Below are 15,057 nucleotides of genomic sequence, written 5' to 3'. Positions count from 1 at the left end.
CAGATAAGAGAGGTGATTGACAGAGAGGTTCTGGTCTGGAGAGCTGCTGAATCTTTGATAACAAAGTCCTTGTGAGGTCTCTGGCCATTAGTAAGTTTCTCAGAGGGAGGGAAGGACTCTGGGGTGAGAGCATCTGCCAGATATCTCTTCTCTTCTCTATATCTATCTAGGATAGCGCCTGAGGGCCAGAGAGGCAGTATGCTAGAGATCACAGGACAGACTAATTGTTTCTGTCCCAGAGACACACAACTGATTGTTCTGTTACAGTTGTCCGATTTCACATGTATGAAGTGAGGGGAAATAAGCTGTATCAGTTGCAAGCAGGATGAAGTAAAATATTAGCTGCTGTCAGACAGAAGTAAAAACAAGACACATGACAAGGTACATTAAAAGCTGAGACATGGCTTCCACCTTAAATTTTATTAGTTGTTTCTGTTATAGCTTAGCAAAGCAAACATCTAAGTATGAAGGCATCATTTCATAGAACTGTAATTCATCCGATCTTTAGTATGGCACCACTGAAAAATTATTCATGAATCATACCAACATTTAAAAGAAACCAAAACCATTTTTCTAAATCAATTGAGGAAAAAACAAAACAAGAAACCATTAACAACAGGCATTAGCCATTACATGATGTTCTTAAAATTACAAATCAATTGCAAGCAACACACAACCAAGAATTCATACTTGGACCACCTCCTTAGGTCTGTGATTGTGATTTAGTCTGATATGAAATAAGGCAGATTCCTTCAATACAATTAGAGACAATCTGGTAAGGAGACGAGCAAAAGCGAAGACAACTGTAATTCCTGTTTATGGTGGTGAAGTTCAAAGCAATTTTTTGGGCATGCACTGGGAAACGGCAAAGAAAAAGGGAGTTAAAAATAATAATTGATTTGTTTAAAGACACTCACATCCTCTTTTAGTGTGCATGGGTGTTGATGAACAGTTACCTGGTAAAACGAGCAAAGCTGCAACTACAGCAGCGGTGGAGTTCAGATGTGATCAGTGATGTTCCTAGATAAAAGGCAGGGGAGTGACACACCGCCTTACAGACTGTGTGGTCTGAATCAAGCTATTGGCTGATTTGACTATATAATGGAGCTCCAGCTGCAGCAGCATGTGAGGAGACATGGCAGGTGTCATTGTGTTGCAGTCCAAAGAGGCATACAAATGCCTGGTGTTGTCAGGTATTTCGCTGTTGAATGTCATCATGACTGTGGCGGCGGTATTTGGTTTGTAAGAACAAAAGGATGGTTGATGTTAAGCATCACCCAGCCTGGAGTGTCAAAGTGTTGGTCGCTGTGGCTGTTCTCCTCTGACAGCTTCACCATGCTCTCACAGTGGGTATAGATCAAATAAAGAGACTTGAACCTGGTTTATCTCATCGCACCCAGCTGGCAAAATGATGTACGACTCTAACACACAGTGAGGTATGGCTCATCTTTTCTGGTTGATATGTTCAAGTCCTATAGTAAGGTTTTGTACATACATACATACATATACATACAGTACATACATACTTCAGGGATGAGTAGTTTCTTAACAAAGAGGGGAAAGGCTAAATAAAGTAGGGAATGTGAGCATCTTGTGAGTAACTGGTTGTCCTGGGCCAGTGTCAGAGCCCATACTGACATGGGCCAGTCTGATACCAGTGGAGTTGGCTTCGCACAGTTTGCTGGCTGTCAGATGAGGTTGATTGTCCTTCCCCCAGCTGGTCATTCTTTCTTCTCAACAGTATCTGGACCGAGAGAACAAATTCACAGTTTGAATTTAAATTGTGCACGGCGGAATTACTGGTTCTCACTTTTAGTAGTGTGTCTTTGATATCGCTGTTTATTACTGGGCCTTCAGCAGAGGAGATGGCCGTGAAACTAAGATTAAAAGCTTCTATTAATCTCTGCTAGGCTGAAATCATAATTGCATGCCACAAAATAAACGGAGTGTATGGAACTAGAGCTGAAACGATTAGTCAATTTAACCATTTAGTTGATCAGCAGAAACAATTTATCAATTAAATAAACTAGTTGCAGACTCATTTTAAAGTAATTTTCAAGCAAAAATGCCAAATATTCCCTAGTTCCAGCTTCTCAATCATGATGAATCTTACATTTTAATGTTTTGGGCTGTTGGCTGGACATCAGGAGCAATTTGTTGACATTACTTTGTGCTTTAGGAAATTTTGAGGGCCATTCTCTCTCTTTTCTGGCATTGGATAGACCAAATTAATAATACAATTATCAAGTAAATCATTAGTTGCAGTTCTAAAATGACCTTGCTATTCTCAGAGCATTATCAGTAGTAATGGTAAAATGTAGAGTTTATCCTAATGTTGCCTTCAGAGAAAGAACTTGTCCTGATAGTGGCACCAAAGGTCAGGGGGGTCACCCAAAATCATTAGGAAACTCTCTCCTCTCTTTCTCTGGGGGCCAGGAATATCTCTACCCAATCTATGACTGTGTCTAATCAGTTGAGATTTGGATCTGCAATCACAACATGGTAGTTTGTTATGCCATGTGTTTTGATATTATCTTCTGGCTAATTTTAACTGCACACTATGTGCTAGCCAGTTCCCTTATACACCATGCCACCCTGATCCACATGCTTGTTCGACAACAAGCTTTTTCTTTTCTGGCCCTTTGTCTGGCATTGTTTAAGTCCTCTCCTTTTTATACCAACCCGTTTGCCTCTGCCAAGTTATTTCATATGCTGCTAGCCCGTCCTATTTATTCAACCCTGACAATCTGTTCACAACAGTTGCTTAATGAATTTTTTTTCTACCTGGAAAGTGTACGATGCCCAAATCTGAATCCCATTCTTTGGCTCAACAACTCTATAGAGCCACACACAAAACAATTGCAGACATAGAAATTCATAGCACTCTCCACAGATGTCTACATTCATATTACATGCCGTCTTATTACCCTAAATCTCAAAGGAGACCTGAGAATAACAACAGTGTGGTATTCTTATCAAATATGATTTATTGGCATGATTATTGCCCCTACAGTCTTTGTTGGCTGCATGTTAAAATAATATGCATTGCACACTTGATTTATTAAATGTCTGATAGTGGAGTTTGTGGGTAATTCATCACACTCAATCTCCAAAGACGCGCTGACAAGTTTATACCTAAATATCAGGGTCATAGCTGCGGACCTGAAATGGGTAGAGAGGATTTATAAATGCATCTGGCCCTGGAGGAGCATGTAGAAGCTGCCTGCCTACCGCCTGCCCCTACAGAGAGCAGGAGATGGAGACAGACGGGGAGAAGAAACGGAGACAAGGAGGGTGAAGCTGGGTAACACTCGGCTGCACAGCACTGAGGATTCTCCGGATGAAGTGAATTTTAATTCAGCAGCTGTGGCCGCTAATAAGAATCCGCTTATAAATAGAGACGTGTGCAAGATAAGAGCGTGCCAGTGAGTGAGTGAGAGTGCTCCGCCCCCTGTGCCCTTACCTTTGGGCTGAGTGCTGTCAGTTGGAATCGAATTAGGGTCTTCTGAGCTTTTGACATGATCTTTCATCTCTTCTAGATAAGAGCGGGGGAGAGAAGAATGGAGAGGAAAAGAGTGTAAAAATATGAGAGGCTGCGGTAATCAAGCAATCTGTTGCCCCTCATCATGTGCAGAAAAGCATCAATTTGCCTAAACAATTTATCTGCCCTGTCGAGCTTGTGAATCAAGCTGTGTGGGTTTATAGTCAATATGAAGCTGACAAGAACTTTCTGACATCAGAACTGAACTGGATGTGAACACCTGAGTATCTAATTGTAGTGTCGCGTAAACCTCGACAAGAATCGACATTAAAGCTTTGGCTTCTGATGCTGGCCTACCACTGAAATTTAAGTGCATCCAGCCTATAATAAGAACACTTGTATATAATGTGATATTTTATGAATGTAGGCAGGTTTGCTGAGAGAAATATCCACCTGTGAGTGTTTCAGTCATGCATCACCGCGCCCAAAGTGGGTAGTCCAAAAGGGAAAACATGATCTTTACTCACCTCCATTGCTGGTGCCAGTGTCGCTGATCTGAGAGATATCTGTAATGTGGAGCACACAGAGATATATACATGTAACTCATCTTCAGTGTCAATTCATGCATGCAGATGCAGTTGATAAAAGGGTTAGGCATTCGCATCAGTAATCATTTGTGTGAGAAGTTGTTTTTTTTGCTTTTTTTCCAAAGTCTACTCTTGGTACATTTTAATCATATTATATTCTGCTCAAATGTTGTAGATCATCCCAAACCCAGTCCAGGAATTTAAGAACAACTTCATACTCATGGCCTCACATTTACAGTTGGCTCTTATGCCTAGAAATTCAGTACCTTCCTGAAGAGTTATACTTCAAAAAAAGAACAATACAAATGCGAGAAGGGAGAGTGACACATGCAAAATTAATTACAGACTGCCATCCCTGTAAGGCAGCCTGAGACCCTCCTCACCCTCTCTCACACACACATCCTTCTCCCCCTCGATCCTCCCCATTACCTCTGTAGTCACACGCAACTCCTTCTTCATCAGTCCCTGAGCAAACCTTGCCGTTTCCTCCTTTGCCACAACAATCATCCAAACAAAGCACACCATAAAAATAACCACTCTCCCCAGGCAGTCCGGCAATGCTGTACACAAATACTCTGCTTAGGCGTGATAGAGGAACGTGTAGAATCTCTTCACTCTTCTGTTTGATTACAGTAACAAGTCTGACGTCAAGGTCATTTAATCCCTTTATAGAAATGCAGGTTCCTTGTTTAGAATTGCAGGTTTGGATACAAGTACCAGGTTGCAGAGTTTCTTAAAAACATGTAGACAGGGGGCATTGTCTACTACCTTTGCTTCATAGGCAATTTGGACTTGATGGCTGCCAGCTATGGAGAACGTGCATCACAGTCCATCCATCCATCGTCAACCGCTTATCATGCGTACAGGGTCGCGGGTGGGGCTGGAGCCAATCCCAGCTGACATCGGGAACAAGGCGGGGTACACCCTGGACAGGTCGCCAGTCCATCGCAGGACTGGCGCCACACATAGACGAACAACCACTCATGCTCACACTCACACCTAAGGACAATTTAGGGTAACCAATCAACCTAGCCTGCATGTTTTTGGATGGTGGGAGGAAGCCGGAGCACCGACGCGGAGAACATGCAAACTCCACACAGAAAGGCCGGGGCGACAGTGCTAACCACCGCACCATCGGTGCATCACAGTCCTTCAACAAAAAACTGATTTAATCTGATGCAATACTTTGGAATTAAATTTCTCCTCCCTGAGACACCACCGGGACTCAAGGACTGATAAAAAGCAGGAAGGATGAAGCAACACCAATGTCACTATGATTTTTATTTTATTTTTTGATCTGAGGCATGGAACTGTCCAGAGGGCAAAAAAAACTACTTTTATGCAAAACTATTGAAAGCATTATTTTGTTTTTTTACAACAACAATCTTATATTAATAGTTCTGGCTCTGATTTCTGTCATTAACGATAACATTATACTTACCAAGCTTTCCACATGATCACTTTACGGATATTAAAGCTGATGGCGGGACACGTGGAAAGTGCCTGATGTTGCTACTCGTGTTGTAACAGAGCCTCCACCATGTCTGTCTTTTTATACCAGCTAGAATAGCGTGCCAGTGTGCGGCAGCAGGAGCTCACTGAAGCACTGGCCTCATTGCGGATTCTCTCTCTCTCTCTCTCTCTCTCTCTCTCTCTCTCTCTCTCTCTCTCTCTCTCTCTCTCTCTCTCTCTCTCTCTCTCTCTCTCTCTCTCTCATATTTAACAGCACAGTCTGGGGTGCTAGGGTAGCATCATCTTCCTCTAATATCCAGCACTGATCAAGACAAACCAAAAAGCTCAGAATTTCAATTGATTGCGGCCCAGCAGCCCCTGCCCGTCTGAAGCTCTGAGGGAGCAGCAACGCTGTCTCGCTCTCTAATTTGAGTTCTGTGACTGTACTGGGGCTATCATTTAGGGGAGGACGTGAGTGTGCTGGGGTAAACACATAAACGTGATGGGGGGAGAGAGAAAAACGGGCCTCTGTCAAGGTTCTGGTGAAGGAGAGGCACAGTCGACTGAGGGCTGATAAGGAAAAGAGAAAAACAGCAGAGTGAATGGACTCCCTCAGCAGGAAACTAGACAGCTTACACCACTGGTTCTTAAAGGTGGAACCAAGGGGGCCTCAGGGGTCCTTGACAGTGTCTCTCACCTACAATATGGTATGCCAACTACTAGTATGCATGGTAACAGAATTTGTATGCTGTATGTTATTGTGGGGGTTTAGAGAAAGAGAGCCTCAAGTACTTTCGGGGTATCGATAACTGTTTGGATGTTTTCTGTCTTATACTCAAACTTACAAATTTCTCCACGAAGATAGGCAACCTCAGCTTGGTGACAGATAAAGAGGGTTGAATAGGCAATCTGATCTGCATTTTTTTATACATATTAGAGCTGTAATCTGTTTATCTTTTTTGTCATCTGTAACGTTATCATGATGTTTCAGTTAGGGTTTCATGAAAGATTAATTTACAAGTGAACAGAAGTCACACGGGAGATCAAAAACATTTAAAAAATTTGCCAAACTTTTACATCCTTTAACTTTTCTTGTCACTTCAGACTTTCAGAAGTTTGGATGGGAGGATGAGAATATGTGTGTGTGTGCTCACATCTGTGCACATAAGAGAAGGGAAAGGAAAGTAGAGAGTTGGGCATAAGTCACCCTCATATGCAGACAAGCAGAAAATTGCATCCCCCCACCTTCCATTCATTTATTAGACAAGAGGTAGTTAGTGTTTTGTTGGTCAGCATTCGTGTTCTGCACCATAATATTCAACCATGATAGAAATGTGTGAACTAGACAGCAATGGCAAGTGAAGATTTTAAAGCATCATATAAATAAAGCTATAGCTTTTGCATGATACATTTTCTTATTCTTTCGCATAATCCTCCAAGAGCATTTGTGGAAATAAGCGGCATTTCTGCTTCCACACCACTTTTAATGTTCTTGTCATTCTAGCTCTGTCAGCCCACAGGGGAGGCAGTCCCTGTGGGTCACCTGCATGGCAGCATGGGAAACGTCTCTGCTTAATGTTCCAGACAGGAGCCTTGGGCAGAACAGGAGGTTGCTTTCGCCCCTCAGCCACAGGACATCTCCCTGTCTTTTATTCACCTCCTCTTTTCGGGAGCAGTGAAAGAATAAAAATCAATGGAGGTGTGGAGGTGTAGAAGTGTCTGTGCCCTACAGTGTCAGTTCCCCAGGAGAATTCCTTCTGTTCATTTGATCCCCAAACCGTGGAGTGGCAGGCTGGTCTGCTGTGACTGAACAGGTCCCGGAGCTTTGATCCCAGCCTGCTCACACAGGTATCCAGCTGCTCCCACTCAAACAATAGACATGACCCATCACAATCTCAGTTGGGGAGCTACTGAAAACTATTAAAACCTGATCTTTCACTTTCCAATTGTTGCTCAATATCGTTTTCCGAAAAGGCCACTAAAGTATGCCCAAATTAAATACACCACAATTGAAAAACATTTACAGACTGAATCTTGTTCACTAATTGCATAAAGTATTTCTTTTTTGCTTGAGTTGATCAAATATCTGGTAAAGCTCTTGCGGCGCTGCGGCTTTTATGGAGCAGGAGCACTGCTGCTTGCTCAATAGCATTTCATCTTTAGAGAATAAATACGAAAATGGCAAGGTCAATACCAGTATCTATTGAAAAGCTCCATTCCTTTCAGGAGATGAGAGCAGAATTCATTTCACTATGTAAACTGGGTGGTCTATGAGGGACTTGGACCTGGTCTGCATTGGGCCATGTATATTAAACAAGTATCAAAGAGCCTCTCATTGAACTTTGCATTGGCTAATACCTTTGGGCCTGATATGCGTACAGCAAAGATAATTAAAGACATCTCCCTGCTCAAGCAAAACAAGAGTGGGTGGACCTCAACAAGTGCCCAACCAAAAGAACTAATGAGCTGGTAAATGTAGAAAGCAGCCTATTTTCATATGTTAATGTTAAGTTTGTATTGCAGGCTTGGGGAAATAGCTTAGCTGCATGAGCTGCCACTCTCAAAACAGCAGGAAAAAAGGGGATTTTGTGAGGAAGGAGGGAGGGGGGTCAGCGTTTGATAGCCCGAGTTTTCTTTGCTATGAGATGGAACACTGTCTGACAATCTGGGCCAATTAAAGAGCACTGAGCTGTGACCTGCAGGCTAGGGAGACGAAAACAAGCCTGCTCAATAAACACCGTGACCGCCCCTCTCTACTGCTATCCTCCTGAAAAGCCAAGAGTCTTCATTAATATTCCGCCTTTCTTCTCCCTAAGAAAAGGCCAAGGGGTTGTGGACATGAAGTAGCATTGTGCTCCCCTGCGGGTTTGGGTAACCTTGCTATGGTGGCTGTGGTGGTGGGGCTCCAAGTTGGGTCAGGGTCCTCTAAACAGACTGAAAAGGCCCAAGCTCATTACACAGGCCTGGGCCATGCTTGACAAGATGAGAAAACACTCAGTACTCTGAATGACTGAAAAGAGAACGGGATACCATCTGCTTTGGGGTTAAGCTACGACTCAAGAGAAAGTGAGGATGATTAGAAGCCACAGAGAGATGGGAGGAGAAAAGAGGGGGCACAGTTGATAACATATGAAGGGGAAAAGACCAGTGGCAAACCTTTGATTAAACACAACAAGAGTTGAAAGAAACCGTAAAGTCAGTAAAAATGCTGTCACCGCTGGCAATGTCTCTTGATCTCTCTTTTGACACTTTTTTTCTATTCACCACTTTGTCCAAGGTAGTGTGAGACAGTCACAGTGGTCTGTCAGAAGACAAAAAAAAGAGAGCAAGAATGCTGAGATACCCTGAGATGAAAAGCGAATAACTGATTAAGTGAAGAAGTGAGAAGGAGACAACACAAAAATAGACATGGAAGGGAAAAAATGCAAAAGAGGCCTCCCCTTGTGTGACCTACATACCTGCTAAACCTGCTGTCAGTGGTGGCCTGCTCTTCTCTCATCACTCGCTGGATTACTTTACATAATCTTTAGACTCTCTGGGCTGCTAGTGGGCCTGCTGCGGGAAGCTGCTCACCTGTCTGCAATACCTATTGTGGTTTACTATATGAAGGCATAGACACAGACAGTCATGCAGGGGACTGGTAAATCTGACACAAGGTGATCTGGCTAACCCCCGCAGTACATTAAAATGGACCACACCACAGCTCAGGGAGGTGTAGAAGCAGCATGTTAAGAGGATGGGTGTTTGGATGTGTATTGCAGAAGACACAAGGCTCGTGCCAGCTGTCTGATTTGCAGTTATGAAGTGATGCCTCTTCTGGGCAGCTCAAGGTTTTCCACAGGAGATCATGGATCGGACTGGTCAATATAATCAAAGTGCTCGTCTAGACTGCAGTGAAAACCAGGAGCCCTGGCACAGTGGCTGTCGATCATTGAAAGGTCAGCGAGAGAGCAGCTTGATTTGTGGAACTCAGTAAAAGCATCCAGTACGTCAGCAGTGTAGTGAGGGACTGATAGAGATGTAATTATAGCAAATGAAGATTTTGCATCAGATATTATTATCGATACAATTTTTTTTTACATGATGTTACTTTACTGCTACTTTACTTTACCCAGTGTTTCCTGTACTGACTAATGTATCACTTCCTAATAATAAAATGATATTACGCAGTGAACTGTATCACGTCATTACGGCTGCAACATCATTATTGATTAATTTTGATGATTTGAGTCTATAAAATGTCAGAAAATGTGCTTCAGTTTCCCAAAGCTCAAGGTGACATCAGCAAATTGCTTGTTTTTTTCCAAATCCCTATAATATTCTGTTCACTATAATGTTAAAACTAGGAAAAGCAGCAAATTCTCACATCTGAGATCAAATATTTGGCATTTGCTTTAAACAACTGTAGCAATGAATCGATTATCAAAATAGCCAATTAATTTTTATCCATCTACTAACTGTTACAGCTCTGCTATATTGTATTGAATCTCTTTGCATCATACCCTTTGTGCATTATGAGAAAACTTGGAGAGATGACACCTAAAGAAAAAATCTAGCGAACGCGCTGCCTCCAGGAGACCCATACAGAGATTGCTCATTGCTCAAACAGTGTCTTTATGTGTATCTGTGTGTTTTCAAAGGACGTGTGTGACTGAGACTAAAATGAGATCCAGACACATTTGTTGTCTCTGCTAGCTGACAAATTCTCACTCTGCTCAGAGTTGATTCATTTGCCATTTTTGTGAGCCAAACAGAGGGGTGGGGACTGGATAAGATAAGAGATAAGAGCTCAAAAGAGGAACTTCAAAGTAGGACAGAAAAGGCGTGTCCCTTGTAGCCTTTTAGATGAAGCCCTGTCTCTTTGAAGCTGGCTTCTGGGACAGAGGTGACCAACATAAGGGACATTGTGCATACTGTCTGTCTATTCTAAAATTCAAGCTAAATGACCACAGCCTTGTATTTCTCATCAACAAGAAGATATTACAAAATGATAGAGGGTGGTGTCATGCTAAGGAGTGATGGGAAATAATTCACTAGACTGCAGGGGATCAACAGATTGCAAAACAATTTAACTTTGAAACTATTTCATATTGAAATCAGGTAACAGGCTCAATTTAATATCCAGTGACCTAAAATTAACAAAGCAAGTGAAAACAAGGAGTCAAACAGAGTTTAAGAATGAGGAGCAAAAATAAACAGAATCCAACAATAAAAGCTGCATTAATAGGATAAAGATAAGACTGTGGGTAGCGTCGTGGCACTCACACACACACAATGCCTCAGCAGGGCTGTGATTGGTGTAGCTGCTGTTCCTGGACTTTCACAGTCAGTGTGAAAAGCTATAAAACACAAGCATAGCCTAATGTCTTCAGCCAGTGGCAGCTTGCTCCCCAAGGAACCACTCACTGTTACAGTATACAATGTTACGCCAAAAGTTAATTGTGAGCTGACATATCTCAGCCACAAGAAGGACCGCATTGCTCTTCAGAATTAGATTTACATCACCAGTATCCTATTGTTCACAAAAGACAAAGGGGCACAAAACAACCAATTAAGCAAAGCTTCAAATCTTTTTTGCTTTTGCATACGCAGGAACATAAATGCAAAGCTCACTTTAGCAACAACAAATTCTGAGAGGAATATACTAATAAATTCTGGCATCAATTATTCAAGCTGCTAAAAAGGAGGAAAAATATTTTGATTTGCTATGAATTATTCAGAAAGTCCACTTGTACTTGATACTTTAACATAAAAGAGCGACCACACAGGGTCACTGTGCTGTGATAGTTTTGTGTACCTTCATATTGCCAGGGGCAAGTCTGCTGGAATTTCAGTGGAGCGTTTGTGTCGGCTTGCTGTACTAGTTTGTATCGGCACTAAAGCTGTACCAGTGGGGGAGTAAAATACATAGAAATCAATATCATCCCCCAAATAACATTCGCAAACAAGAGAATAAAACCAATTCTCATGACAGCTTTTAGAAGGGGATTTGTTGTGCCTCCATTTTGATGCATTTCAAAAAAATATTTGTGGATCTTACAAGTGAGGAAGGTGGGTACATGATGTGCATAAGGTGTTTGGCCACCATATGGCACTTGTGGATGTAGCTGGGCTTTCTACTCAGAACCTCAAATACAGTAGTGACCTGCGAGTGGTAGTGGCAGAGGCACAGCACTAAATAAAGCAGTCACAGCCATCTACACTTAACACATCCTGGCCACCACAGGAAAAAACATTTGGAAATAGAAAGTCATGAAATCAAGACAAAGAATGTAACCATACACAAGCGAAAACCTGTGGCTAATGAGGATAAACTGGAGTTTGGTTGATTTGCTTTGACATGTTTTGTTAACAACACAACAGCTCTAAGGAGAGAAAGGGAAACAAAGAAAATAAAGGGAGAGATGAGCAGTGGTAATGTCAGCTCCAACAGCCTCTGGGCTGATGTAATGGTGCCTTGTCTCTCTGTTGTATTGAGACCGAGATTGCTGTGATGGCCTGCTGGGCCTGTCTGTCTCTCCATCCTCTTTCTCCCTGTCTCCCCTGCAGGGTCCCTCCTGCCTGGCTTTAGTATGCCATTACATGTAGAGACCACCCCTCTAAAGTATTGTCCTTCCATATTCAAGGAGCTGCATTCATCCCACAGTCAGCCTCTAGCAGAGGCCAGCTTTATCAAAGGCAGGAAAATATAAGGAACATTGATGTATTCAACATTCAGGTCCCCTTGATTGCAAGGCTGTCTGTGCTTTATATTCAGGCATATACTGAAGAGCAAAATTATAGGAGCAGCACAGTATTTTGCCCACATTTAAAGCCTGTTTGGATTATAGGCACATACTAAACTGACTGCCAGTATAATAGGAAATAGTATCACAGAGCAGTTTTGCACACAACAAACCTTATTCGGGCTTGTGCTGGTGCATTGCATGACATGCAAATGCTTTACAGGCGAAACTCGCTCAGTTTGATTGGAAAGAAGGATGAGCTGCTGTTTATGCAGTGGCATTGGATCTGTGCAGCCATTAAATCTTACCTTTGGAGCTAAGACAATAGCTATCGACTCCTGTAGGAGAATCACACTGCATGAAGGAAAAACAATTTCTGTACACCACTCAGATTTATTTATTCCTAGCTTTAGGCAAAGACCGTCTTATTTTAATTTATGGGCATTCCATGAGCTTACTGAAGCGGGTGCCCACTCTCACAAGTCACCAGAACCAGGCTTGCTGGATAGATATTTCAAACACAATAACAATATAGCCTCCATTTCCATTCTAAAGTGTGTTTTGAATATTCATAAATAAAGGCTGCTCGGAATTCTGATTCAATTTGATGCGCCTTTATAACACCCCAAATATCAGAATGAGAATCTCATTGCCTGTGCAGGGAGATATCTAATACATGTGATTCATATAGTGGAGTGCGCAGCCTGATTTAAAATATAAAATCTCTCCTCTGCCTACCTCCTTCCATATCTCTACCCCACACAGATGTTTTAGAGAACTAAATAAAATCCCCTGAATATAATATTTGTTATATACTGTTTGGATGTTATGACTCTTGGTTGCTTACAATATTGCATTAAATTGAACTTATTTGTAGAGCTAAGAACAACAGGACTAAATGCTTAAACATACCTGATCTGCAATGTAAACAACAGATGGCACAGTTTGGTAATATGAATTGATAAGACAACAGCAAATGACCTGTGCAGCATCCTACATCCGTATCTAATATAACAGAGCGTGCCTTGACTGAATAAATAATTACATTACCATTAAGTTGTAATGATGATGAGAGGGGAAATGAATAAAACACAAAGCTGTTTTCTTTAGCTTTAGATTATTTAGTGTGACTGAGCTGGGACTGAGATGCTTAGCTGTGATACACACTTCCATATGTGCAAGTTTGAGCTATGTGAGAACAGCAGAGTTTCAACAGACATTGCACCTGTATATAAATGCACAGATGCAAAGGATGGTATTGGAGAACACTATAGCCCACATGTCTGTCTTTAACACATCCTGCAATGTGGGATAACTAATATTTAGAGTGTGACTGAGTGCTTTAATCAGACAAACGTCTTTCTATAACAATATTCAAAGGACTAGAAGGTATCAAATAAAATGCATCCACAGCCAAAGGTGCTGCATAGCTGGTTTGATGTCAGCTGCAGTACTGTAGATACTTCTCAGAGGCCTATGAATCAATGTACACGACTGAACAATTAACCTAACAACAAATTAGAAAGCATTACTCTTACAGCATTTACCGAAGGATCAAAGAGAAAAGACAGCAAGAGGCAGCAAATGTCTTCCTTTTAATTGCTTTTCCTTGCTTTCGTGTTTAAAAGCAACAGATTTTTTAGCAAGTTGGCAATGATGGCTCATTTCCTAAACAGCGACGTCAACATTACATCAATGTCAGTCTATCAAAGAATTAAAAAACTTAGAATTAAAAAAGAGGTCTATCCTCGTGGGGAAATGAATATCAGTAAATGTAAATAAGACTACTGCAATGTTTGTTCATTTGATTGTCAGGAACTGGTATGGATTTGTGTTTGAATTTGTTTCAGAAATGTACAAAGCTCTATCTTGCCTGCAATCAGGGTAAGATCCTCTCCTGTTTCTTTCTAAACACAACAGCAGATAGCCAACGGGGTATTTGAGAAGAAAATAAAATTGAAGAATCAGTACAAAACATACTATATCACCGAGAATATTTTAGCTGCAAATTACTATGTATTTGTGAATATAAGATGATGTCAAAGACTTAAAATAAAAGATAGCTGGCAAGACTTGATGAAAAAGACTCCCACAGACACCCAAACACACACGCACACTCTTAGTCACGGGTAGGTGTGTGTATGTGTGTAGCAACCTCATATTGTCCGCAAATTGTTTGATTCATTACTCATTCCACCCATCATTATGAGACATTTTATTACTCTTTTCAATGAAGCAGATTTAACCTCCATGGCCATGAGCAGGTAGCTTGATTACAGTTATTATTGTTAATAATGGGTATTGGCTCAGGAATCATTTGCTCTTGTCCTGTGAATAGCTGGTTACGCATGGCTAAGCTGGGCTGAGTTGGCCTGCATGAGACTCAATATCCGAGACAGTATGGTATGCACCTCTGTCCAAGGCCTTGCTCCTATATACAAAAGGCAATCTGCCTGCAATCAGGAATGACACCACTGTTTACTGCTTGACAGTGCCACCACACAGCACACAACCCATGGTAACCCTAGACAGTGACAGACACCGGCAGGCTCAGGCAAGACACAATCAACAGGCTGGAGTGAAGCTTTCCAGTGATGGAAAGCCTGCAGTGTTTGCAGGACGTATTCCAATGGCTTTTCAGAGAGGATGGAGGAGGCTATCTCAGATAGATCTATCTGGAATGTTCACTTTCAGCCTAAATTAATTGAATGTCAGTCAAAGAGAAAGGGAAATGGAGGTGAGACAGTGACTCAGACCTTTGTATTAGTGCAATGGTTGGAGAGGGGTGGCTGGGGTTTACAAATCTAACCCT

At 41.8% G+C, this 15,057-nt stretch overlaps 1 protein-coding gene across 8 annotated transcripts in view; it reads right to left on the bottom strand.

Moving 5' to 3' along the window:
- Positions 1 to 386: 386 nt before the first annotated feature.
- The window catches only part of macrod2 (mono-ADP ribosylhydrolase 2), a 390,971-nt gene continuing 376,300 nt past the window's right edge, over positions 387 to 15,057 (bottom strand). For 6 of the 8 annotated variants that reach the window (XM_046070270.1, XM_046070269.1, XM_046070273.1 and 3 more), the window contains 3 exons: positions 4,009 to 4,047; positions 3,464 to 3,535; positions 387 to 1,744 (listed from right to left, as the gene is read on the bottom strand). In XM_046070270.1, the coding sequence (XP_045926226.1) occupies positions 1,722 to 1,744; positions 3,464 to 3,535; positions 4,009 to 4,047 (134 nt within the window). In that variant the 3' untranslated portion in view covers positions 387 to 1,721. The remainder of the gene's footprint in view (positions 1,745 to 3,463; positions 3,536 to 4,008; positions 4,048 to 15,057) is intronic. The other 2 variants (XM_046070272.1, XM_046070271.1) reach the window with 1 other exon arrangement.

The sequence above is a fragment of the Micropterus dolomieu genome, linkage group LG15 (genome assembly GCF_021292245.1).
Source record: "Micropterus dolomieu isolate WLL.071019.BEF.003 ecotype Adirondacks linkage group LG15, ASM2129224v1, whole genome shotgun sequence".
In the NCBI taxonomy this organism is placed as follows: domain Eukaryota; kingdom Metazoa; phylum Chordata; class Actinopteri; order Centrarchiformes; family Centrarchidae; genus Micropterus; species Micropterus dolomieu.
This window is presented reverse-complemented; position numbering and strand designations above follow the sequence as displayed.